General features: G+C 40.3%; 3 protein-coding genes and 1 long non-coding RNA gene across 7 annotated transcripts; 2 read left to right on the forward strand and 2 right to left on the reverse strand.

Annotated features, from left to right (window-relative positions):
• The first annotated feature begins 1,692 nt into the window (after positions 1 to 1,692).
• On the forward strand, positions 1,693 to 27,926 carry LOC135346114 (uncharacterized). Of its 2 annotated transcripts, none has more exons than XM_064543639.1 (13): positions 1,693 to 2,438; positions 2,520 to 2,611; positions 2,696 to 2,918; positions 3,395 to 3,757; positions 3,932 to 3,979; positions 4,443 to 4,547; positions 4,923 to 5,040; positions 5,519 to 5,648; positions 6,359 to 6,502; positions 7,146 to 7,247; positions 7,436 to 7,528; positions 7,997 to 8,048; positions 27,757 to 27,926. In XM_064543639.1, the coding sequence occupies exons 1-13, from the start codon at positions 1,769 to 1,771 to the stop codon at positions 27,798 to 27,800; spliced, it is 2,184 nt and encodes a 727-aa protein (XP_064399709.1). In that variant the 5' UTR covers positions 1,693 to 1,768; the 3' UTR covers positions 27,801 to 27,926. The 2 variants fall into 2 exon arrangements, with proteins under 2 accessions (XP_064399709.1, XP_064399701.1); XM_064543631.1 differs by lacking the exon at positions 27,757 to 27,926 and adding an exon at positions 8,986 to 9,237 and having other exon boundaries at positions 1,694 to 2,438.
• LOC135346995 (uncharacterized) lies at positions 14,581 to 15,069 on the reverse strand. The gene is made up of 3 exons (XR_010398176.1): positions 14,993 to 15,069; positions 14,777 to 14,909; positions 14,581 to 14,721 (listed from the first exon to the last, which is right to left on the reverse strand). It is a non-coding gene; the product is annotated as an uncharacterized LOC135346995 (long non-coding RNA).
• Positions 15,108 to 18,598, forward strand: LOC135346697 (E-selectin-like). Of its 3 annotated transcripts, XM_064544420.1 has the most exons (8): positions 15,108 to 15,243; positions 15,416 to 15,534; positions 17,178 to 17,339; positions 17,393 to 17,575; positions 17,621 to 17,803; positions 17,857 to 18,032; positions 18,103 to 18,273; positions 18,376 to 18,598. In XM_064544420.1, exons 1-7 carry the CDS (start codon positions 15,161 to 15,163, stop codon positions 18,118 to 18,120), a joined length of 924 nt encoding a protein of 307 aa, XP_064400490.1. In that variant the 5' UTR covers positions 15,108 to 15,160; the 3' UTR covers positions 18,121 to 18,273; positions 18,376 to 18,598. The 3 variants fall into 3 exon arrangements, with proteins under 3 accessions (XP_064400490.1, XP_064400481.1, XP_064400499.1); XM_064544411.1 differs by having other exon boundaries at positions 17,393 to 17,803; XM_064544429.1 differs by lacking the exon at positions 17,393 to 17,575.
• Positions 20,261 to 21,765, reverse strand: LOC135346590 (uncharacterized). The gene has a single exon (XM_064544274.1). The coding sequence runs from the start codon at positions 21,565 to 21,567 to the stop codon at positions 20,404 to 20,406; it is 1,164 nt and encodes a 387-aa protein (XP_064400344.1). The 5' UTR covers positions 21,568 to 21,765; the 3' UTR covers positions 20,261 to 20,403.
• Positions 27,927 to 27,985: the final 59 nt, after the last annotated feature.

Consider the following 27,985-nt stretch of genomic DNA (forward strand, 5'->3'; position numbering starts at 1 on the left):
ATTGCATGCCTAAAAGTGTCAGGCAGTCCGTACAGTTTCCATTTTGGTGTGTCCGTACAATCCCAGTCACCCTGCAATCTATCCGGTGTGTTCGGAGGATCCCAGATCACCCTGCTATATATCTATCCGTTGTGTTCTGAGGAATACAGGTCACCCTACTAGCAATATTCGTTGCGTTCGGAGGATCCCCAGGTCCCAGGTCACCCTGCGATTTACATCCATTGTGTTTGGAGGATCCCCAGTTCATGTCATCTTGCTATTTATATCCGGTGTGTTCAGAGGATCCCAGGTCACCTTGCTAGGAGACAACGATCATGAAAGGTATTTTGGGACATACGGTGGAACCCCTCTATAACGGACACCTTTGAGGAAAAATTTTTTTGACTTTATACGGAGGTGGCCTTTGTTGAGAGGTTGTTTTGTACACAAACTGTTCATTTGGGACCTGGCCGTTATATAGCAGCAGGCCTTTATTCGGAGGTGGTACGTTGTTAACAGAGGTTCCGATCCATGCAATAAAAGTTAATTGACTACTCCTGAAAAATAAGGTAAAATAAGTGGTCTGCAAGACAAGTTTGGAGAAATCCAATTAGTGACTTACATTCAAGGTAGTGTATATATACAGGAATTTCTATGTAAAAAGACAAAGCAAATAAAAGGTAAAGGGTACAAAAATAAAATGAAAGTGTATAATACACTTATTTTGGACTTTACCTTTCATTTCAGCTTTAAACTGAACCATGCATTGTATACATTCAATCAGGAGTGCATGAATAATGCATAGTTCAGTTTATTGCATTGTGGAGGTGGGCCTGGATCCGACATCACCAGGTCTATAGCCCCAGATCTAAAGGGGTGTCCACATGACAATCTAAACCCCCGGCCTAATGGCTTGAATGGATGAGCGAAGGAGGGTCGGCAATGGAGTCAGCATATAGTGTACTGCTGTAAGATTGGTCCCATTTTATGATCGTAGCATAGAGGCAAGTCTCTTAATTGTAGAAGGTTGTTGCTTCGTAAGCTAAGCCTCCTGTTGCAGATAGTAAATAGTGGGGAGAAGGATGCCTGTTCATAGGCCCCTTTTTTATTATTAATTCATGTTTGCGGTTGACTGTTTGAGGGTCGGCGTGTCTGTTGGATGCGCATGCATGCATGTGATGTGGGTAAAATACCCTAACATTGAAATAGGTTCTTTCAAAGGAGCCTCCCCATATACTCCATTGGCTGCAATGTCTATAGGCGTGCACCCGGTTGTGTGTTGGCACTTGCTCCTGCGAGGTTCTCCTCGGTAACCGGTAATAGTTCAGGTTCAATGCACACGTTTCGGACCTCACTAAGAAGATATCTAGTTAAGTCTCAGATCGGATCTCATTATACCGAATGGACGGAAGCCACCCTTCGCACATGAGAGAGCGTGTTCTATACTGCATGTGAAAGAAGAACCACAGGCACATATTTCTTTGGGGTGACCGGTCCAACCATAGCGCAGGGATAGGGCATCTCTAAAGGCTTGTTTATGGAGGGTGAAGCTGTGGGCTTTGAGCGGTAGGGTGGTTAGCCATGATGATGCACCCTGAGTGACACTTTAACATCTTTGCATGTTGGTGGAAAGTTTGATGCCGTAATTTTAGCGCATGCACAAATAAGGTTAATCTATTACTAATCAATTTTTGTTAGCTTCCTGTGATGTGGTTTAATTGCATAGCCACATGGAACGCTTACAGAAAGCAGTGTGTCTATCAGTGTAGCAACTAGCAAGAGAGTGAACATGATGAAAATAAGACTTATTCTTCTCCTATGGACTGTGCTTTCCTTCTCTGGAAATAGTGCACTAGCACAGACAGCTCCTACTGCTGTCCTCAACCCAGCAGAAGGTGTCAATGCAAGTCTAGGATCCACTGTTACCTTCACTTGCATCATTGATGGCACAGATGATGTTCTGTGGATAGTAGACGGAAACTCAGATCCCACAGTACAACGTGAGATGGGGATAACTCAAAACAGAACAGTCGGACAACCTGACGAAACTTTTATCTCTCGCATTCATGTTTCATCCACGATGGAGAATAATGGTATTGAGATTGTATGCCGTGCAATAGGGACCTTATCGAATGGACAAAGTGAAACAGTCACTCTATTTGTCCAAGGACTGCTGAGCTCTCCAACAGCGCTTGGTATTTCCGACTCAGAGGGACCTACTCGGAGATTGAGCTGGACACCACCACCAACACTAGACCTCACCGATGTCCATCCAGACATTAGCCACTACAATGTATGCTCTTCAATCTTGAATGAGGTGTCTTGCAGAAATGTCGAAGGAACAGAGTTATCATTTTTAAACATCAGAATGGGGATTGAGTTTTCTGTTTTCGCAGTTAATGTGGTTGGTGAAGGCAATGCTAGCACTATCAATCATGAGCCTTGTGACTCTACAACAGGTGAGTTCATGTGTATATGTGTGAAAAGTACATTCACTTCTATATGGACTTTGATGAATGTTCGTTGACCTCTCAATGTAGCACCTACTCAAGTTGATGGAGATCTTGTTACAAGTGATATCTCTCTGCAATCTAGTGGGACTACTCCCTCTGTTACTTTCTCTTTTGGAAAAGTGAGTCATTACTAATACATGCCAAAATGTAGAGGTTCCAATCCTCAAAGACAAGATACAAAATTGTATTTTTCTCATGTGCAGGGAGGTGGAGATGCCAATTGTTTTAACCTGTATCGGATTGAAGCATCGCCGTCCAATCAAGGCACTCCCCTAATCCAGGGACCAATGTTCCCAACAGTGAGTGGAGGGGAGGACAATTCTGTTAGTGTGACTTCTGGCCTTGTGAGAAACACGGTCTACAGCGTCAGCATTGTATCAGTGAACGTCAATGGAGAGAACCCCTCAAAGGGAGACATACAATTCAGTGAGTATAAGATGATATCGCTACAGTATTACAGCAGTACGTATATTGATGCAGTATTGATCAGTAACTGTATAGAGATATTCTATTACGCTGGAGTATTGTACAGCCTGTGGGTCTATAGTGGAATGTTGTTTGGAATTCTATTCCTTTTATGTTTATATGCGGAATGTGTGTGTTAATAGAAACCATGGTGCATGGCTGTGTTTATTTAATGCTCAATTGGGTGAGGTGCTAGCAAATGTCATGCATGGGGCATGGCTTATATACAATGAGTATACAGATTCTTTGACTTTGTGTAGTCTTAAAGTAACACCAGGAGAATTGTTGTGGTTGGCTACACGACACACTTTTGACTCACAATACATAATAGGGTATTTTCATTAGCTGAGATAATAATTATGAAAGTGCTAACAAAACTTAATAGCGTTAAATTGCCACACCATCCATGCGAAAATACCATTCCTCGCCTTCACTAGGTACCTATGATGTCCAGTCTATTCAGAGTTCTACTCGCCCTGGGGCAATAGCCGTCACATGCAGTTTCACAATTGGCTCAGTAGCAAGTAGTTGTATTGTGAGGATATGTGAAGTTGTCAACGGAAACATATCGACGATGTGCCAAGATCTCCCTGTTCCGAGAAATCCTTCCGCTTCTGAAACAACTCGAGAGCTTAATAATCTACAGCCAGGTGTCTATGCGATTGTAGGTGTCACAGTGAATAGTGGTGGAGAAATGATTCCTTTCACTAGTGGAGACATGACATTCCTTCAACTTCAGAACATGGAAGTTATCGTAGGACCACCAACCACCCCCACAATGGTCATTGATTTCACAGTTGGTAAGTCATATTCAAAGTGCCTGTGTACATGTGTGTAAATGTACCGATTTGATGTGTATGAAATTTGCGTGTCAATGTGCTGGTTGTTATGTAGGTATAGTGAATGATTTGATGTACATGTATATTACATTTGCTTGACCTATAAAATTATGTATTATAAATATGTATTTGCAGGTCCCACTGGCCAAGTAAATCCCGAATCCAATACTGGTGTCATTGCAGGTGAGCAGTCGTTGATTATCTGTTGATAGTACAGAAAACCCTCGCTAATCCGAATAGAGCGGGATCTGAAACCATGAAATTTCCGGATTAACAGATGTCATTAGATGACATTAACAAAGACACTTGTGTACATGTATTATGCTATAATTGCCCGAAAGGGAAGCTGCTATAATTAGAATAGTCTCAACTTTCTCTCCATAAAGTGAGTCTTGTGAGCTCTTTGTTTTCCTTGCAGTGGCCATTGTACTGAGCGAGGTATTTAGGACGCGTTATAATAAAATTATTGCTGATTCAGCAAAGCAAGTTTGAGTGCGCATGCGCAATAGTATATTCTACTGACAGACCCTCTTCTTTCATTTTCGCCATTTTGTCCAGATTAGCGAGAGTTTCACTGTGTATCTATCATTTCTGGGGGATTTAATAATTGTCTTTTGATGATCTAACACTGATTGATTGCTTTCAGGCAGTGTGATCGGAGCTATTGCAGTGATCATAATTGTGCTCATCGTGATTGTGGTTGTGTTAATTGTCCTTCAACGTCAATCGGACTCGGGCAACAAAACAGAGGGTGAGTACTATCCCATATCTGTTCCTATTAGCCTCAGTCATCGAGCACCATTACCTTTATCTACTTTTTTAGGTTGATTCAATTAATACCACATGCAAACAAACAGAAACCTTATCAATTTCATTCCTTTCCATGTGAAGAACTCACTAAACGATATTAATTTAATCTCCAACACTAGCTAGTATAGTGATTATGATTAAACCTTCTCCAGTGTCCAATAATGCATAACACTTTATACATGCATGCATGTTGATCATACCTGTTTTGTTAGTTGTGCATAGCAGTCGTAGATCGAGTTACGAATAGCTTCCAGTAAGAAATTTAAATACACATAATTCACTCACACACCCTCTTGCCCACCCATGCTCTCCACAGCTGTCAGTCTCACGACAACAGAGATGTGGTTGGAGGACAGTACGGACAGTGGTACTGGTACTCGGAGACTAACTCAGTCGGGAAAAGATTCACTCCCACTTGAAATGTCTGCCATAGAGTGCGTTGCATGCTCACCACAATCAATGGAGCATTTAATAACTGTCCATACTAGTACATTGTTAGGCGTGTTGTGAACTCATTCGATAATAAATTCAGAGGGTGTTGTAGATCGGTGGCCATTTTGTAAGTGCCTGTGCATGGTTCGTTGCATGGACATTTAATGTCTCAATGTCGTTTTAGAAGCTAGGACACGATTCCCATTATGATGTTGGTAACACGGTTGGTATGTCTGAAATGCTGTTGCACCCACACAGTATATTGTTGACATACATGTAGGTGTATGTATAGGTCACACTAACAGCTCTGGTGTACTGGGTACTCATGTTTGGCGTGAGAGTATGTAGAAAATTAAACTGTTTCATTGCAAACTTTGATGATAGAATGGATGAGCAATGTGTACTTCTCATGCATGACAGCAGTTCACAGATACGTCTTTAATTGAATGAAATAACATCAACGATATCGATTTCCTGCAGGAATACTACCTCAAGTCCGTTGTCAGAAATGGCTGTCATACAAGGCAAAAATGGTTGCCATGTGGAGATTGATCTCTCTGATAGCAACATACTTGAAGAACTACAGTTGGACTCGGTGGAACTAACAGAGGTAAATACTGTGTGTAAATTGTTGGCATAATTATGTTTGTGTAGTATAATTATTATAGGTAAGAAGAATACCAACAGTCTATAGAGTCAGTGTGTGTATATTATCCTGCGAAAGTAATTACAAGGCTGCTCATGAATGATGAGCAATGTGTTGATAGTAGCTACTTAGTGGGCATTTGGTAAATCCCTGAATTCACTATTAAGCCCTGTGAATGTAGGATAGCTTAGTTACCGTGGCATCTATTTGTTGACAAATTTGTAAACAAACTGAATCATATCGTGCCCAAACATCCCTCTCATTCGTAACATGACTCTCCACTGTGGTGATGTTTGCTGCCCTTAATTGTTGACGTGGGGTGAATTTCATGACAACAGTCTGATTGAGATAGATTGGATTAAGTGGTCTGCACAAAATGCCACAATGTTTGGAATGTATGGCTATTTTAAGTTTGCATATTAGTGATCTTTACCCATTTTTCAAAGCTGTCAAATAAACTATTGTCCTCATGAGCCTTGCCACCAAAGAACTCCTGGAGGGTGAATATATTATGACTAATTACACGCTATCTACATGTACATAACATTGTACATTAATATTGATTTAGGTCATTTCTTACTGTAATGTGTGTAGATATTACAGTAATGTACGTACATGTACACGCATGTTATGTATGTGTATAACACACGTATCCTACTTCGCCTCCCTCATAGGACTACCCTCCTCCGGCCTACGAGGTTCTGAGTGCGTCACAGCCGGACGTCCTCCTGCGTGGAGCACCAGTGGTTGGCTTGGTAACTGACAGTGGGACTCGTGGCAGACTCTCGGCTGATGACATACATGAAGTCAAGCTAACGGTATTAAAACTTATTTCGATGTGTGCATAGATACAAGAAAGAGAGGGATTGGCAATAGATCACGTGTGCACATAAGCTGCACATAAAATCACAAACACCATATTGAATACAGAGCTTGTTTCATCCGTGTTTCTCCTGCCAAACAATTAGGGAAAACAACTTCTATTAAATGGCTGTTATACAGCAAATACAGACTGTTTTCAAGCCCCCCAAAACTTCTATTCGATGGCCCTTGCTAGTAGGCATCGTTAATTTTAGAGATGACAAAAAATAGTTTCGATAGTTGTGATTACATAGCATGTATAGCAACTATATTATACATAATGCACTTCTTACACTGACAGTCGTTTCTTTTTTGTCTTTGGCCATTTTTCCCGATGTTAAAGTATAGGCGGCCTCGATGAAAAACACGGATGGCTATTCGAGGCGCTTTTGTTGCCAAAATCCCTCTCTTCCTGTACCTATCTATGATCATTGTGTAACTTGGGTGTGTGTGTCTAATATGCATTAATTAAATGCAGTGCATGTATGTAAGCTTGTTTCTTTACTATCAGACGCGACACATCGATCCCTTTTTTTTACTAATATACAAGTACAGTAGATAGAAATTTATGCCCGTTTTATGCCATCTTTCTTTGTGCAGTCATCTCTGGACGATCTATCCAAGGGCCCCCGGCACATGAGGACTCCTAGCAACGATTTTATCTACTCACAATCCATCGAATCTATCAACTCACAAGGACAGGTGAGCATACGCTGTTAGTATGTTCTGTGCATGTTCGTTTTACTATATCGCAGTTTAACAGTGGATAAAATTATTAACAAGAGAAATCGTTTCTGTATTGCGAAATTTTTAATTAGCCTTGCGTTACCGTATTACAACGCAAGGTCCTGGCTCTAGGATAAATTAACCATTGCTTTTTTTCACTACAGTATGCAGAGATCGATCATCGCGTTGGCAAGAAACCCAAGAAGACGCCTAAAGACAACGATCTTGTTCTGTACAGTGAGATCAAGGTGGATGAGGTGAGCTAGCTCATACATATATTATATTTACGTGTACAAGTGCACTATCTACGCATGCTTGAAATGGTAGTCCAAGTATGCGTGGTTACACAATTAACTGTCCAAGGAGTCTGTGCATGTCGGTGCTGTATACCGCGAAATTTTCGAAGCACTTAACTTTCTTGGAATTACCTCTATTTCGTGAGCTATACAGTATGTCATGATCAATGTGCGTTGTGTCCGCCGTTAGCTATGTTTTTCTCGGAGGGAAATAATAGTACAGGTTCTCGATCTGTTTTCAATGTGTCAAAGTAACTACAATAATTATTACCCGTTTTTCCAGAGCTACACAATGTACTTTTATCTCGATCATAGAATCAATCCATATAGAAGATGTTGAATTGATAGTCTACTTCCTTTCCGCTGCATGGCAGTTGACGATAAACTATTCCCAATAATATTAACTAGCTTGACCTTCTCTCCCTGTAGCTCCGACCTGTTGTGCCTCAGAAGAGAAGACACAAGCCAGTCCAGTCCACTGGTGAGTAATTGAAGTTAACACTGCAATTCCTCGTCGTAACTTACAGCTATACCATATTCCTGTGTACACTATAATTATAGTCATGGCATTGTCTATCTTATGATTGGGGCAGGCGCAGTGAGTCGATCTCTACCTAGTGCTCATAAACCGCCGGACTTCTTTTGTCAACGCACAATATTTGTCCCAACTACGTCAGTCATTGCGCATGAGCCAGACGGGACTCCTGCATGAGGCCGTAGATCTACATGTACATGCACGTATATGGCACACCTGCAGAATGCCATATAGCTATAGTCATTAGAGTGTTGTTTTTCGTCAACAGTTGTTCACTGCTTGTACGTCGGTACAGCCAGCAAGAGCCGTAATTATTGTCTTCTGATAACCCTGCTCCTCTGTGCACCCATGCAGTTCTTTGGCATAATTATACCGTATAGCGGGAAATTTTCGTGGGACAAAATATTCGTGGTTCAGCAATATTAAGACATTTCGGAGGTAAATTTTGTGGTAGCTGCTTGCACTGCAGGTAAAGGTAGGCAAGGTCGCTTCATTCGTGGGTAAAATATTCGTGGTCAGACCTCCAACCACGAAAACCACGAATATTTTGCCCCACGAAAATTACCCGCTCTACGGTAGTTAGATCTAGATCTACTGCTGTGCATTATTTTTGACCACAATCATAGTTAAAATGCTGACATTTTTCTGTTTCACTCTATAATTATACTCTATATAATTATTATAGAATACTTGCAGCTTCACTACACGCTGGTGTTAAACATGAGAATTTCACTCTGTCTCTGTACGCTTCAGACAGATTATTAGTTGTGTGTGTGTGTGTGTGTGTGTGTGTGTGTGTGTGTGTGTGTGTGTGTGCGTGTGTGTGTGCGTGCGTGCGTGCGTGTGTGGTGGCTCCAATTTAATAAATGTATATTCCCTACAGATTCTCTACCAGATGAGCTACATATGGAAAGCTTTCATGTCTAAAGTGGCTTATCTGATGTTTTACATGTAAGAACTGTATAGCGAGAGTACGTTTCATCCAGTATAATTATTGGATACCATTTCAATTCAGCCACACATAATTTTTGTACATTACCAATAATTATATCAGCATGCATTTCTGACTGTGAACGATGTTGTCGTGTTTATGTCACACAAACAATTTGACGGTTATAATTATAATTATGAGTCACTCCGTCCTTCAAAAACAATATTAGTGAGGTTAGTGCTATACAAGCATGAAACTACCACAGGAAGTAGTAGTTGTAATGACTAAATAAAAGGACTTCCTCACAATGTATGTATATCGATTGAAGTAAGTTGGTATAAACACTGCGCCAGAGAAAACCGCCAATTAAAAGTAGGGGTAAGAGCCTCATAATATTACAGTATCAGTAGCAGGCTAGAAGCATTTTGTATAGAAGTGCAATGCCCATAATACCCCCTGCATGACTTATAATGCTGGCATAATTATGCCTCGAGGCATAGCCGCACGAGGGATACGGTAAAGCTGACCGTGTGTTGTGTGTGTCTGTGTGTCTGTTCCAGTTGTAACTGCTCAACGGTTGCAATGCGACGAAAACTAACAGCTTCTATAGGCTTCTAGCCACGTTCTCTTGGATTTTGATTCGTGGATTAGCAAACTAAAGCTTCTTTCTCGAGTTATGGCTAGTTTGACCATAGATAAAAGAGAGAGATCTCGTTTATCTATGGTTTGACTCACATTGAAGGCTGTTGCAGTCTCTTCAGAATCTTTCATAGCATCATCTGTTCGCACAAACTTTCTATTCAACACATGAGTTAGCCTTGCACTAAAGCGCTAGCTTTTTGTTAGCTACAAGAGTCAGAAAAGATCTGTTAAAACAGCTAGCTAGCTATAGTAGCCATTGTGCATGGACTTGATCTTTGGACACACCCTTCTTTAATTATTCCTGTGGAAATGTGCATGCGCGCTCATCCCCACATGTTAGAGAATCCAGTGGCAGAATCAACTTTCTTGAGGTTCTGGTATACAGGTAAGCCACAAAACAAATGATACCATATAGACTAGATAATAATAGATTCATGTACACAAGTCTGGTAACAATAGATACATGTACACAAGTCTTTTCTTCTCAGTATTAATATAGATAGATGCACACTTTTTGCTTGTTTATATACTATACTGTCTGTGCTTAAATTCTCAGTGCCTTTGACAAAGGTTTGCTCCCACTGTTTGGCTACAGGCCATTTAAATAACATGCAGTTGCTTCGGTATCGTTGATTTAATTCTGTGATTGAATTGTACTTATCTCACAGGCTATAATAATACTGACTATTATGCCTTTGACAAAGGTTTGCTCCCACTGTTTGGCTACAGGCCATTTAAACCCCACATCCTAACAGAATCAATCTTCTTCTTTCTTGCTTCCTTCAGGTCCTGGTAAGCACTATACGTATTAAATAATGATACCATATACAATAGTCTAAGATAACATGTATATAACAGTTATAGATATTATGCAACTTTTTTATCAGCAGATTTTATTCAATTTGTTGTTGCAAAATGATTATAAACTTTTTTGAATTATGCAAACAAACTTTTCCCTCTTCTATAACACTCTATTACTTTTGAGCGAAAGTAAATCATGGCGAGAGGCATTTGCAAGCGCCAGCTTGAGCACTAGTTATAGAGGTGTCATGCATTGCTGCATTTCAGAATAAAATATAGCGGTCCTGCCTCGAATCTAGTAACTGATTTTGCGGTTCTGCTCAAGGATAATGAATCATCTGCCAAACCACACCCAAAACGTCATATCCGGCTGCACTAATATATGTAGCTTGGGGCAGTCATGCAGAACTAATCAGTAATATAATTATGGTCTCATTTCATGCATGGCTTGCATGCTGTGAAAACATTCGAGATCACGTTAGCTAATAAATACCGTATAATTATTTCGAGGGTATAACATGTTTGCCGTTTTCGCTGATTAAGCATGCACCGCGAACATTTATACCCACGAATTTAATAACACATGCAGGCATGTTGCAGAGAGGCTGCATGCTATTTCGGAAAAATTAAATCCGTGAAAACCTTTCGAACGGACATTCCGCGAATGTTTATACCCTGGAAGTATACCCTCTATGCGTCTGATTGGCTAAAGGCATGTTTTATCCAACTTAGAAAATCATAAAGTCCAAGATCGACAATCATGTACTTCACTTAGACAATCATGCATGCAGCAAAGATTATAGATAAGAACATTCAATGGCTATAGCTAGCTAGCTACAGTGGAACCTCTGTTAACAACCACCTCCGAATAAAGGCCAGCTGCTATATAATGGCCAGGCACCCAGGCCCCAAATGAACAGTTTGTGTACAAAACAACCTCTCAACAAAGGCCACCTCTGTATAAAGGCCAAAACATTGTTCCCCAAAGGTATCCGTTATAGAGGGGTTCCACTAGCCTCCTTCGCAGCCTCTCCTTTTTCTGTTCTTTGTCACAGAAGAGTCCTTTTTCTTTGTCTCTTCCTTCTTTCTTTCTTTGTTCCTCCAATTAGTCCCGTATTTTATCTTATTGAACTATGACAAAGAACAGAAAAAGGAGAGGCTGCGAAGGAGGCTAGGGTTCCACTGTACATGGTTGAATACTATTTATCTGCCCACGCCCTGTGTTATTGCTGAATTTAAAGGGTAATTGCTTGAGCTGCACCGCGCCTATTGTACCTCCTCTGACAGTTCAACGTATGCAAGCAAGGGACTCTCCCATGCATGCAGCTTTGTTTAGATCATGCACTCAAGAGTCACTGGCTCAAAGAAAAGAGCTCGTATGATTATAAAAATTAATAGCAAGCCCTCATCATAATTATATTCAGCGACTATACCCTCTGGCTCATATTTAAAACACACCTTCATAAGATCAGCAATGATCACCCTCACTGGCATAAAAGACTCGTAACATTAATAGAAAGCACCCTCAATGAATGTATGAAAACACACCCTCATTGAAATGTTGCAGCCGCCCTAATTTTGACATTAATATCACACCATATTCTCCAAGCTGTACAACATTGATCACTGCGATTTAAAAATCTCTACTAAGGTTTCTCCTAATAAGCGTATATTAAGCGCATGCTCAACAGCAGGTTTTCTGTACTCAAATTGAAGCGCTTTTCCAATAATTATCCAAAGGATATTAGTAGAATTGACTCAGCTAATTTTGAGCTATATATATATAGCTAGCTAGTACAGTGCATGGTAGTTATATAGCTTGATATCCATCTGCATGCAGGACTCTCTGCATGGGCACGCTGTTATACCTTGTCTGATCATACTGAGAGAATGTGAGACATAGATGAGTCCTTTTGTTTCAGTTCCTGGTCAATATGAACGTTTTGAATTTGTATGTTGTACTGTAAAATGAACTTAGATATATACTCATCAGGGTGTCATACAGGATTTTGAAGTAGAGGGGGGAAATAAAAAAAGTAACCAAAAAATTTTGCTAAAAAAAAGGTCAACTGTTAGTTCATAGTATGTAAAATTGCCAGCTATGGACCCTCAGTCAGCAAAAAAGGGGGGGATATCCCCCCTTTCCCCCTGTATGACACCCTGCTCATAATAGGGTTGCCTGCTTGCCTTGCTTGCTTTCTATCTAGCTAGCATACGAGTCAGCTCTCATCACAGAGACCAGAGACATCCGGTTACTAGGTGGGGCTCGAAAATGACTGCATTATAGGCGCATTCTCAAATATAAGCGTAAAGAGCGCTGCTATATATTGACCCCATGAGCGCATGCGCTAATAATCCGGTTTCTATGGTATATGCATATAAATATCTTGTGAGAACTCATAAATTATATATATATATATATGCTCACAGCACATTATTTTGAGTTCTCAGCAAGATTCTCTATCAGAGCAAGTTGTATTATACAACTCTATATAATACGCGCGGATAGTCCAGATTAAAAGCTAAGCAGTATCTATATATATGGTCGCGTGGGGAAATGTATATAGGGAATGTCACATGAGCATATCTGACCTCCTCTGCCTGGGGAACCATGGTTGCATCAAAGATCAAAGGTACGATGGCAACCATATATAGTTGTACCAAAGATCACAGGTAAGATAGCAACTGTGCATGGGTGATCATCAAATGGTTGCACCAAAGGCAAGATGGCAGCCATAGTTGTACCAAAGATCAAAGGTACGATGGCAACCATATATAGTAGTACCAAAAATCAAAGAAAGATTGTTGCTCAAGTAAAATGGCAACCATACAATTGCATCAAAGATTGAAGGTACATTACGATGGCAACCATAGTTGCACCAAAATAATATCAAAGGTATATATAAGCCGTATGGCAACCATGCATGGGTGATCATAGTTTCCGCAAGTAAAATGGCAACCACGCATGGTTACACAGTGCACTATAACTGAGATCAAAGGTAAGATGGCAACCACGGTTTTTTACCACGATCAAAGGTATAATATGGTAACCATGGTTGCACCAAAGATCAGATAAACCAACTTGGCTGCACCTGTACAATTAACTGCTCTGCATGGATATCCATAGTGACGGCATAATTTCTCAAAGAATTGACCCCTACAATTGTAGGGGTTTTTTATTCATCAATAATAGTGAGTGGCTGAGTCGAGTACTGAGTGCCACTGATCATGCATGAGAAATGACACTTTCAGAATTCATATAAATTAATTTTGTCTTAATTTTGTGAGAGCTTGATTTGATACACTATTAAAGTTTTGTGGGCAGAAACATGCACTTTCCTTTTCTGAATTATGATTAAGTTCTCTGCAGTTTTAAATAACATATTCATTCGCGGACATTATTTGAACACAATACATCGTCATTGACAGCATGCAATCACTCGACAAGTATTTGCACGCTGTCAATGACGAATTGCAATTACTGGACTGGATGTGATACGGGATTAATTGCTTCCATGGTGCACTAATAGCACGTGCATCATACAATTAGCTTAAACCGTATAATTACAGTAAACTATATAATCAGACAGTGCATGTGCAAGAACATTTAAATGTCAGTGCATATAATCATGCATGCGCATATAAGCTTTTAGTGTCTCCTTACTGCCAGTCCCAGTTCCCACTGCACACATTTCAGTTTCTGGTTAGGTCCACCATTCAAGTTTTGATCACTATCTCTGCAGTTCTGACATAATTATTATATCTCTGATGTGTTGCTGACTCCATTTTGATAGTGACCGAAATTCATCATTATGTTGTCTTAACCATTTACCTGCTCAATTACCTCGCCCGATTCACGTGCATATTTCTGCAACAAAGTCACCCACTGACCCCTCAATCTTGACCCCTTTCCCCCATTGGTGGCTTTGCATTAACAATGTCTCATGTGGCAAAAAAATAGCTGAAGGTGTCTGATCAGTTCAAGTCCCAAGATTAACACTGAGGGTTAGTTAATTATAATTTGTCTTGTGTCAGTTGTGTGCAGTGCTTATGTCTAGTCTTCGTCTTAATTTTATTACATCAATTTAATCAGATTTTTTTTAGGCACAATTTATCATATCAGGGCCTACACACAATACCCCAGTGAAACCCTGTCCTTTTCCACATAATGGCCAGAATGTGTAGAAGATTCTTGATGTTTTTGGCAGCCTCAAAGTACTTTTGGAACTGCATACAGGACGACACCTATATATATCAGGACATGAAGAGGTTGGTACCAAACACCCTCAGCAATACTCACCATGCAAGTGATGTCTCAGGGTGCTGAAACCTTAAAATTTGACATTTCTGATAGACGCAAGTGCAGGGCACTACACTTCAAAGCGTCAACAGCAGGTAAAGGGTTGTGTGTCCTACACGTACATGTACATGTACTGCAGAGATTTTTTACTATAGTGATAAAATTCGCTATGTTTGATGCTCACAAAACATTATAGTAATCTCTATGGTAACTCACCTTGGCTGTGGCAATGTCCTCCAGTGGTTAATATGTAACAGCTTTTAGACATGCAACTATGCACTTTCTGTTTCCTGCGTGCATGGTTGGCTGTTTTTGCTTCCTGTGTGACTGTATATAAGCAGACACAATAAATCTCATGCCATTGATGTGCAATAGTACAAGCAGATGAATAGCATCATAATTATGGATTTGCTGAGAAAGATACTAATTTTTGCTGTGATTCTACTCTGTTCTCAAGGATCGGAATCGTGAGCTATATACAATTAATACCTGTATAGATCAGGCTTCTATACTATAGTGCATGCATGGATGCATAATTATATATACAGGATCTCTGCTTCATGCACTCAGCATGCATTTTTGAGCGTGATTTATACTATACTATATGCCTGATTGTTAATTGTATATACATGTATACAGCCTCGCTGTTGCGGGTGCGCCACCACCGTGCAGCAGATTTAAGCGTTCTGCACCAAGCGGCTCTGACAGTGTTCAACGCTATCCTGACGAACTCTGCTGCATCGACTGTGAACCGAACCGTAAATTGTTTCTCGTTATATAATATATAATATGGATGCATGGAACCTCTGTTTAACTTAATGATTCCTCCCAATAACATATAGACACTGTTTTGGAAGTTACATTGATTTAGTATCCCGAGCGTACCAAGGGCACTAAAGTGGCTGAGGGCTTCTAAATCACATGGACACCTCCGAAACAGTGTCTAGATTACTATAGTGCGCATGCATGCGCATTGTGCAAGTTTACTTTGCTTGACAACGGGATACTGCAGTTTTCGACACAATCCATAATTCCTGAATAATTATACGGAGAGGCGTATAAGAAGATTTTTCACAAGGGGGGCTCATAGTCATAGAACCCCAGGGTGGCGACTGCTGTCCATGCAGGGGGTGGCTGTTATATTATCAGAATTCTGTGAATTTGTTCAATTTCTATAGATATCACTTGTGCCAAGAGTTCACTAATGAACTCTTGCTTGCGTTCTTTGCTGAATGGGTGAATTCTCAAAAGCATTCTAATGACGTCATTAAAAGCTACCAGATACCGTACAGTGGGAAATTTTCGCGGGTGCAAATTTTCGCGATTTGGCTCCAGAGCCCTCAGCAGAAATGTTCGGGGGTTCTAATATTCACGTTTTAATGCAGGAAACCACATCCACCAATACTTTACATGTGAAAATACCGGTGCGTGGGAGTTTATCCCGGTTTAAATTTTCGCGTTACTGTTCTGCCCTCGAAAAGCGCGAAATTTTGCACCCCACGACATTTCCTGCTATACGGTATATGTTAGGCTAGCTGTGAGCTGTGGTGCATGCATGCATGGGTATAGATCTATCACTTCACATATTTAAACTTTTGAAACTTAGCCCATGATTGAAATAATCACGTATAATATAGATCAACACTTCAAGCGAAACAGTGCTCTCCAACAAGGGGGGGTGCTCCAGCCACCCCACTTCCTACGCCACTGATATAGCTGTACATGGAACTGTATCATTATGCCTTAATTAGTGCACGCTTTTGTCGGAGGCATGCATATATATACACAGTAGACTCTCGTTAATCCGGTCATCCTTGGGACAGTGCAGCTTGGCCGGAATAGCGAGGTGCATGGCTGTATTTCAGAAAAAGAATAGCCGTGGCTAAAAAACGACCTCACTTCGAATCTAATGACTAATTTGCGGTTCTGTATATATCGAGCTAGGATATGAATTATTCTGCTCTCTATATTTAAGCGTAATCTAGCTATAGCCAAACCACATGCACGTACCCCAAACATCATAATATCCGGCCGTAATAAACGTGCATTGAATACCTAGTTTGCATGGGGCAACCCTGCATGCAGTACTGGCCAGTATACGGAATAGCGAGTGGCCGCATTCAGGGCGAGTTTTGTGCAGTAAATATAGCTATAGCAATCCGTGCATGCCAACAAATGGTCGGTATTCAGAGAGCCGAAATAGCTCTAGATCTGTATATATATATTGGATAGTGCATGTGCATGTTCGTGTGTGTGACAGTGCATGCATGTGTATATACTATTGTAATTGCGTGCTTTATATACAGCTGCAATGCAGGTATCACGAGCCGGCTAATAAATTATTATACTAGCATAATTACATTAATTTAATAGTATGTCATTTCACAAAGTGTCAATTCAGGTCTGTGCCCATTACTGAGATCTCCGAACAATGGTGTTGTCAGAGTGAACGATGGCAGAGCTACCTACACTTGCAACAATGGGTATACACTTTTTGGCTCATATTCTCGTTTTTGCTTGTCCAGTGGTAGCTGGTCTGGATCTAATCCCTCCTGCCAATTAAGTAAGCTGCTGCATGCATGCTTGTATGAATTATCTTATGAACATTAATTTTAGTTTCAGGAGCTACATGCCCTGTACTGAATAACCCAAGCAATGGTCAAGTGTCTGTTAGCTCACATGCTATTGGAGGGACAGCTATTTACAGCTGCAACACTGGATATGGACTGACTGGTTCATCTTCTCGTACTTGCTTATCCAGTTGTAACTGGTCTGGATCTAACCCCTCCTGTCAATTAAGTAAGCTATATTATAGTTTTTGTGTGAATTATCATTTTATTTTAGTTTCAAGACTGACATGCCCTGTACTGATTATCCCAAGCAATGGTCAAGTGTCCGTTAGCTCCTATTTTATTGGAGGCATAGCTACTTATAGCTGCAAAACTGGGTATAGACTCTCCGGTTCCTCTTCTCGTACTTGCTTGCGCGGTTGCTACTGGTCTGGATCTGATCCCTCCTGCCAATTAAGTAAGCTATATATAGTGCTTGTGGGAATTATCATCTATAGAAAATATATATAGTTGCAGAAAATTGCCCTGTACTGAATAACCCAAGCAATGGTCGAGTGTCCGTTAGCTCTTATGTTATTGGAGGGAGAGCTATTTACAGCTGCAATATTGGGATAGACTATCTGGATCATCTTCTCGCACTTGCTCGTTCAGTGGCAGCTGGTCTGGATCCAATCCCTCCTGTCAAAGTAAGCTATATAATAGTGCTTTTGTGTGAATTATCATCCCTTATACTTTCGTACGAACATTGATTTGTAGGAAAGTGTCCCACACTGAATAACCCAAGAAATGGTCAAGTTTCCATTAGCTCTTATTATGGAGGAGGCAGAGCTACTTATTGCTGCAACACTGGGTATGAACTGTTTGGCTCATCTTATCGTACTTGCTCTTCTAGTGGCAGTTGGTCTGGATACAATTCCTCTTGTCGAAGTAAGCCGTATGCATGGTGTTTTGTGTGTGAAGTATCATCGCACCATTGTATATGATTTACGTACCTATAATTATATTTACCATGCAAATTTCCACATACAGCTGTAGGAGACGGGCCACAAAGATATCCGAGGCTACAGGAGGAGGACCACATATATGGGAGGGGATGCAACATCCCATACTGAAAGACAATATAATCTCTATGACTATATACATTATTTAACTTGTATTTATGGTTGCTGCTATAATATAGATCTAGTAAAAGAGTGTTCTAGTTAACTTGTTTGATTTCTGTGCTGACAAACATGTATAGTCACTATAAATTTTGTTCTCTGCGTTCAATCTTATTCTCTCAGGGTGCACTATACACAAGCGATCGCGAGTCAGTGATCAATTACAAATTAAGTTACTACAACAAGAAGGTGATAAGCCCATACTTATGTGTATGGTTGGTCATATACTCTGTATATTGGGTTGCTGCAGAGTTATTAAATTAATACTCTAGATCTAAAATAATGCTAACACAAAAGAAGGCTTGGCTTGGCACCATTGATTATCAATATATGTTTACAATGACTAAAAGTATATGGGGGGGGGGGGGGGGGAGCTGGAGGGAGCCTCATGCATGGAGGGGCAGGCTTCTGCAGAAGTAATAATTTTATGCCCCTGCATGCATGTGCATGTCTAAATATAGACACCAGTAAAACCATAGGCAAGGGTGTGTAATTTAAAAGCTGTGATCATTGTGACTTGGAGGTGCATTGCCATGGATACAATCATTTGTAAGAGAATGTTCCATGGATTAATGAAACTATAATTAGCCTCCTTCACTGCATGGCCTCCATTTCCCTGGTGAAGTGCAGCCTGGGATCGAGGCTATAGACACTCATGCACCTCCTTTGAGTGTTCAGAATTATTAGCTGCCCTGGAGAGTTTGCATACAGCGGTGAAAAAAGTTCCAACACTAGATAAAAACAGTTCAAGATTGACAAAAAAAGAGTAATCTACGCGCCAAACACTGCATCTAAATCTATATTATTACCATGCATCCAAATCTTTGTACTATATCATCGAGAGGAGCACAAGTATACACCCTGTATATATATATAATGTGTTGTGTGTGCATACATGCATCTGCAAAAGGTAATTCAAGTACGAAAGTACGCTATGCTCCCCTGCCATTATTATAGTATTATGTACTTCATATAAAATTAAAAACCGCTGCTGCTACTAATACAAAGGCAGCTACCATATAGCGGGTAATTTTCGTGGGGCAAAATATTCGTGGTTTTCGTGGTTGGAGGTCTGACCACAAATGAAGCGACCTTGCCTACCTTTACCTACAATCCAAGCAGCAACCACGAAAATATTACCCATGCACGAAATGTCTCAATATTGCTGAACCACGAATATTTTGTCCCCCAAAAATTACCCGCTATACGGTATATAGCATAACAGATACCAATGAATTTTACTATATCACACCCATGCATGCACTTTATCAATTAATCTCCAATTAGTGGTATATTTGTCAACAAAGCATACAACTTTTGGAAAAAATACTAAAAAGGTATAGTGCTATTATTACTATAATTAGCAGAACGAATAGCTGAAGGACTTAAAAGAGCTGTCTCATAATAGTACTCTCTTTTACTCTATACTCAGTCTGGGTAGCTATAGGACTAAGGCCCCTCCCATGTTTTGTCCGCCCTGAAATTTGGCTGGGGGAAGTTGACACTTCGATGTTGGTGTACTTCATATAAAGCAACGGACTATACATGCAAGCCAAATTAACCCAAGGACTTACTTAATAATTATAAAACACAGAAGACCCAAAAATAAACTCTATAGCATGACCCAGAGGAGGTACGACATCTGCATGTCAAAGGAAACGTTTTAGACACACATTCCTTAGGTCAAAGTTCGGAATGTATGTGTTAAAGACAAGCGGATGTCGTACCTCCTCTGAGCATGACCTCCACTCAAATAATTAATAATTCTCATGTTCATAAATAATATAGAAGTACACAAAGTAGTACGCGTGCAAAAGAATGTGACGCAAAAATAAAATGCACAGTATAATTATGATATAATTATGTATTGTTTTGGTATAATTATCAAGTTTATATTTTAAGTCAGATTCTCGTAAGGTCTATATGGATGTACAGAGAGATCACGTTTGCATGTTTGTTGACCCAACAGAAACTTTGAGGTAATATTTAGTGTTAACCATTGCTGTAAAATAGGCTCAACTGAATTTCGATACTTTTCTGGTTCTTCGGATCGAATGTCAGCGACAAAAAGATTGAAGGCATCCTGACCAGGATACTTTCGTACGTAACCGCGATGCTTATCGTTAGGTGTTCTAAAACGAGGGTCAGTAACTACTTGTCCATTAAACCGGATATTCAACCTGACGTTTGTATACTCTTGTGAGTACCACCAGCTCACTGAATCGTACTTTGATACGTATGGAAGTATGTAGTCTATCGCTTGATAGTGATAGGCAATAAAGAGGCCATCTATTCTATATATTTGTAAGTATCCTGTGACTTCACAATTCGATCGCTCGGAAATAATTTTTTTAGGGAATTTACATCGCCCGGAATAATCAAGGATGATAACTACAGCGGGTTGAAAGGTCTTGAGAGATTTCTCGTACATCCTAAATGGATTCTGTCTACTCTTTTTATCTACTGGTATTAGTTGAACATCGTCGTCCATGAAAATGTAGTGGATGTACTTTTCTTTCCTTTCTTTGGCTGTTTCGTAAAGTAAGTTTCTTCCGGTAGTCCAGGTTTTACTAGAATTGAATATGTATTGGACATGAGGCAATGACGTGTCAGCGCACTTCGTCTTGTAACTGAGGATGATGACATCACACTGACATGCTTCAGAGTCACCAATCACTTCAGGAGACTTTAGATAAGTTGGAATACAGCTTTCTGTTTGTGTTAGATAGATAAAGCGAGTTGGTGCAACCACCGTGGAGAGGTTTGTTTCAATAGCATTGACCTGTTCAGTCGGTACCTTCCTTGAGTGCTCAATATCATTAGTTGTGACCATCGTAGAGGGTTTTGTTTCAATAGCATCGACCTGCTCAGTCGGCACCTCCTTTGAGTGTTCAGTAATATTAGCTGTGACCACCGTGGAGAGTTTTGTCAAAGGCATATTATACGGCCTTGCCAATGCCGAGGTCGAGGTGAAGCGTATGCTTGGAAAATACGATAGCATTGCGATACTGCCAAGCAAAACAAACAATACCACCACCTTAAAAGTGCGTTGATTCACCATTCTTCACTTTTTCTGCTTATCAATATGCAATAGAGCTAGCTAGCTCATATAGAACACTTGTCCTTCCACACCACACCAGGATCAGAACAAGATCGGTCGATCGACAGAGCTAGAGGACTCCGAAAGGGATTGATCTGGCGCCTAGACTCGAACTCGCTGGCCAACTCCCAAAATCACTACTCCAAATACTGATGATGGGAGTGGCCAGCGAGTCTATAGCCTCGAGCCGATTTTAATCTGCCTGGATTCGAGGCTAGCGAGTCTATATACTTTTACTGGCAACAACAATCTGGGAGGGAGCGTGCTATCAACTTGTGAATGTTGCATGATATTGGATTCTGTGGCAGATTGGATAGTATCATGAATGTGATTATTCTTTGAAGTTCTGCTGAGCTGTTCAATTAGGACACTTGAAAAAAAAAAAGTTTAAAACCAGCTATACCGCATGTAGGACTGAGTAGTATCCATTGGTAGACCCTCTGGACTATCTTGCATGGTAGCCATAGAATATTTTCGAAGAGGAAGCAGCAAGCCATTTGTGTACACAGGCACTTCACAAGTGGACACAAGCACTACAATAGTCTACATGCTTGCTAAGCAGCTTAGTTGACCAGAGTGCAGCTTTTAAAGGCCACACATATTTCTATCGAGGCAGCAGCAAGGCATAAAATCGATGGGTTAGTTTGTGCACAGCCATTGACCCATTCCCATCTCTACTTAGCCTCGATCCCAGGCCGATCCGTCTCCAATTGAACGCTAGGTCGCCTAACATTCCAGGCCAAATTGCTTTTCGTTTTTGCTAGTGTTTTGAGCCTATTTTACAACAACAATGGTTAAAAAATCTTAACCCGAAGTGGATGTTGGGCCAACAAACATGCGAACGGGATTTGTCTGTACATCCACATAGACCTTACGAGAATCTGACTTAAAAATAAACATTCCTACACATGTACTACACGTCTATACAAGTATTAATTTTTGTGTATTTATTTTTAGTAGTGTAATAACTTTGCATTGAGTTTGTCCCTAGAAGTTATGTGGTCAATTATGGCTTCATTTATGGTTTATGTGGTTGACAAGTGTATATGCCAGGGACTTTTATAAAACCATTACTTTGACCATACATTCACCTTCATTGAGCCAAACACCACCATGTGCATGGATTCTGTCGAGGTGGGGGCAGAAGAATATATGAGACTGCATGCATGGTGTACATGCAAAAATGTACATTCTGCATGTACACTGTAACAAGATGCATGTATACAGTAACATTATACATAGCTGCAAACACAACCATATTTAAGATCAGATAGCTATAGCTATATATAGGGCATGCAATACCAAATGAAAGAGCTATGGAGAGTCAGAGACCGTGAGACATACCTATACCCTCCTATATATGAGGAGAATCATATTGCAAACTATACATACAACACAGTTTGTAACTTCTAGGAACTTCCTGTTAAAATCTGACCCATCACAATTATTATTCACCTTGTCCAAATGTAAAGTCATACTGTAAAGCATCGACTATTATTATAAAATAGTTGCATGCGGCTCTCTCACATGATCCATTGGTATTTGGTCCCCATGTTGGCTATTGAGAGGAGGGAGGGTTTCTCGTGGAACACCTCATCCTTGAACATACCACTGTAGAAGGACTCCTAGCTCATACACACCCGTTCCATTACCTGTGTGACATGAGGTGTGTGCATAGGTGTGTGGTGGTGTGCATGTATGGAGACAGGGGCGGATCTAGAAAAGAAGGTAGATATATAGGTGCTTATTTTTTCTGTGCTTTTTGGTGTTTCCTCCAATCCTGCAAATGTTCACATTGCAAATTTTTGAAGGTCTTGTAGTATACAGTGGCTTGAATGTGCGTTTGCACTCCCCTCTCTCCCGTACAAGCATTTAAGACAGTGTCGCACACAAGTACATACATGCACATTACAAGTATATATAATTATACACATTCACAATTTATTTGCTATAATTATGCTTCCTTGATTGCTATGTCAAAGAAACATTGTGAAAGAGAAGCAGGCACCATAATTATATGTATCGATCTCTATATTACCACATGTCTTTCGGCTATAGATGAGAGTTGCCGTCAACATGCATGGCTATACGTTTGGGATAGTTCGACACAGGTGTGTCCATTTGCTTGCATGATGGGCCTGGCCACGGATGAGAGCTGAGTGCTGGGTAGACTGCATGGGTTATATAGCTGTATTTATGGATGTGTACCACCATTCACCAGTGAGGTCCAACAAATCTCTTGACAAAATCTGTGGAGCCGATTGCCGCTCCTATATTATAGGTATGTTCTTCTGTCAGTTGAGATGTTCACTCCTGTCTTGGTAAACGCGTTGGTTCCAAGCGTGCATGTGTGATCTTCTCTTGTTACCATCCTGTTTTCTTAGCATTCGGTAGTCAGCGCTTTCTTGGGATAGTTAAGCGCCATGCAGGCATAGTCTTTTGGACGACCTGGCACTTCATGATCAGTGTGTTGGTGCGTCCGCGAAAAATAATGCCTCACTTTCATCCGACTCAAAGGCAGCCCAATAGCTGCGTGCACAGCGGCTTCGATGCCTGTCCTCAACACAATTGCTATGATGGCAGCCTGAAATTTTTTGGATAATAAATTGGTTTGACTATGATATGGCTAGCACGGCTTTGGATGATTTTTGGCGATGTGTCCCCCAAATCCGAATATATCATGCAGGGTTTTCATTGAAGCAAAATTGGCAACATCTCAATTTGAGAAAAGAGCTACAAGTGCATTATAGTTTCTTCACCTATATACACATTGATAGAGTCCATTGTTAGTTCCGTAACTATATATATACATCATTATACCGGACAAAAAACACTATTAATCTCAAGTACACCTCCTTCTCGATAAAAACAAACCAATCATGCACAGTAAATTCATCGCAGCATAAACCCCAATATATCCAAGCTTTGTCACCCTCTTAACAATTAAACAATTCACCAATTAATGCACTTATTTAATGTCATTTTATATAACATGCTCTTTTTATTTGTGTTTTGCCTGTGGTGCTAACTCTGGGACCCCTGCTTGGTTTGCTTTAGCCTCGATTCAAGGCCGATTAAAATACGGCCTGGTACCTATTGCAGAGGTGATAGTGTGCATGCACTTCAAATTACCCAGTATATGGGTAATCGTACTACGAACGTAAAACTTTAGTAAATTGTACCGGAAATTAGTCCGTATACTAATACTTTATCTCTATATGACTGAGTTCTGTGAAGCTGTGGCTTATGCCGCTAGTTTTAAGACAAAAGAGGCTCTCATCTACGTCTAGGATTCATTGGATGGTCCTATATATATATAGCCGGGTTGTCTTCGCGAGTAGCAGTTTGAGGCATCATACACTTCCCATATATAGCCTGTACAGATCCAAGGTAAGACATCCTGACCATACAACCTTCATTCTGGCTTAAGACTAGTGTGAAAGCCTTCTGGAACAATGCAATAGAGAGTTAAGCTGATGTACAAAGATAGAAAATAGATGAGAGAAAGAAAAAAGGGGATTCCTCATCCAGATTCCACGAAAATTAAATCCGCGAAAATTTATACTTTAGACTAGTGACAGTAGTGTGAAAGCCAATGATTATGATAATGATTATCCAAATGTGTTGAGCAAAGTACAGCTCTTTGCTGCCTCTAATTTCATCACCAGCTGACTGGACTTCTGCAATCTGATTGATCAAGACAGAATTCCGTCTTGGTAAATAAAACTATGACAAGAGTGCTCAGACGGTGTTCCCAAAGGAACAAAGGAAAGGTGGCTGATTCATGTGACTATAATATAGCATGCTGCTATTCCACGAAAATTAAATCCGCAAAAACCTTTCTATTAAAAGGCATATCTGCAAAAATGTATACCCTCGAAATAATTATATCCGCTACAGTAGATAGAAGCGCTATATACCGTATATATAGCTGGTAATTTTCGTGGTGCAAAATATTTGTGGTTTTCGTGGTTGAAGTTCTGACCACAAATATTTTACCCACGAATGAAGCGACCCTGCCTACCTTTACCTGCAGTTCAAGCTCCAACCACGAAAATATTACCCACGAAATGTCTCAAAATTGTTGAACCATAAATGTTTTGTCCCCCGAAAATTACCCCGCTATATGGTAGCTTCATCATCCTCAATCCATGCAGCGATTCCAGGCCGCTGAGAACTATTCAAGGGGCTGGAGTCAAGGCTACCCGGCCTATATACTTGTAACCATAAAGAACCATGTAGCCTCCTTCGCAGGCCCTCCTTTTTCTGTTTTTTGTCACAATAAGAATTAAGAGGAAAATTGGAGGAACAAAGAAAGAAAGAGGAAGTGACAAAGAAAAAAGGAGAGCCTGCCCTTGCTCCTTTTCTTTGTCTCTTCCTTCTTTCTTTCTTTGTTCCTCCAATTTTGTCCCGTATCAGTTTAAACTTTGTACTTTGTAGCAAAGAAGAAAAAGGAGAGGCTGCAAAGGAGGCTAAGAACCATGCACATTCCACTGTTGCCATACCTTATCCATTATAATTATGTTGTTTACTAGGTGTAACCACACATAATAGAACCACATTCCACTAGCTGTTGTCCATAATTCCTTTTTGCATATAATTATGCAATAAAAGCTGGTTATAGGTGTAAACATTGAACCATAATTATGCATTCCGATGTTGTCAGTAGGGATAATTACATGCTAATATAATAATAATATTTAACTATATAGGTATCAAAGTCATTCCACTAAAAAGGGATATATAATAGATGAATGTTTTGTATCACGTCAGATTCTCGTAAGGTCTATATGGATGTACAGACAAATCCCGTTCGCATGTTTGTTGGCCCAACATCCACTTCGGGTTAAGATTTTTTAACCATTGTTGTAAATAGGCTCAAATGATTTTCGATACTTTACTGGTTCTTCTGATCGAATGTCAGCGACAAAATGATTGAAGGCATCCTGAAAACCAGCTTTCTTTTGGTAGTCGCAATGCTTTGGGTTAGGTGTTCTAAAACGAGGGTCAGTAACTACTTGTCCATTAAACCGGATATTCAACCTGACGTTTGTATACTCTTGTGAGTACCACCAGCTCACTGAATCGTACTTCGGTATGTATGGCATGGAAGTATGTAGTCTATCGCTTGATAGTGATAGGCAATAAAGAGGCCGTCTATTCTGTATATTTGTATGTATCTTGTGAGTTCACAATCCAATCGCTCGGGAAGAATTTTTTTAGGGAAATAGTTTCGATTGGAATCACCGAGGATGACAACTACAGCAGGTTGAAACATCTTAAGAGATTCCTCATACTTCCTAAATGGATTCGTTGTATTTTTATCCACCGGTATCAGTTGAACATCGTCGTCCGTGAAAATGTAGTAGATGTACTTTTCTTTCCTTTTCTTGGCTGCTTCGTAAAGCAAGTTTCTTCCAGTAGTCCAGGTTACAGACTTACTAGAATTGAATATGTATTGGACATGAGGCAATGATGTGTCAGCGCACTTCGTTCTGTAACTGAGGATGATGACATCACACTGACATGCTTCAGAGTCACCAATCACTTCAGCAGTTCTTTGGCATAATTATACCGTATAGCGGGTAATTTTCGTGGGACAAAATATTCGTGGTTCAGCAATATTGAGACATTTCGGAGGTAACATTTTGTGGTAGCTGCTTGCACTGCAGGATTCGTGGGTAAAATATTCGTGGTCAGACCTCCAACCACGAAAACCACGAATATTTTGCCCCACGAAAATTACCTGCTCTACGGTAGTTAGATCTAGATCTACTGCTGTGCATTATTGACCACAATCATAGTTAAAATGCTGACATTTTTCTGTTTCACTCTATAATTATACTCTATATAATTATTATAGAATACTTGCAGCTTCACTACACGCTGGTGTTAAACATGAGAATTTCACTCTGTCTCTGTACACTTCAGACAGATTATTAGTTTTGTGTGTACATGGTGTGTGTGTGTGTGTGTGTGTGTGCGTGCGTGCGTGCGTGTGTGTGCGTGTGTGCGTGTGTGTGTGTGTGTGTGTGCGTGTGTGTGTGTGTGTGTGTGTGTGCGCGCGCACGCGCGGGTGTGTGTGTGTGCAGGTGTGCGTGCGTGCGTGTGTGTGGTGGCTCCAATGTAATAAATGTATACTCCCTACAGATTCTCTACCAGATGAGCTACATATGGAAAGTTTTCATGTCTAAAGTGGCTTATCTGATGTTTTACATGTAAGAACTGTATAACGAGAGTACGTTTCATCCAGTATAATTATTGGATACCTTTTCAATTCAGCCACACATAATTTTTGTACATTACCAATAATTATATCAGCATGCATTTCTGACTGTGAACGATGTGGTCGTGTTTGTGTCACACAAACAATTATTTT

This window comes from Halichondria panicea, chromosome 1 (genome assembly GCF_963675165.1).
Source record: "Halichondria panicea chromosome 1, odHalPani1.1, whole genome shotgun sequence".
Taxonomy (NCBI): Eukaryota; Metazoa; Porifera; class Demospongiae; order Suberitida; family Halichondriidae; genus Halichondria; species Halichondria panicea.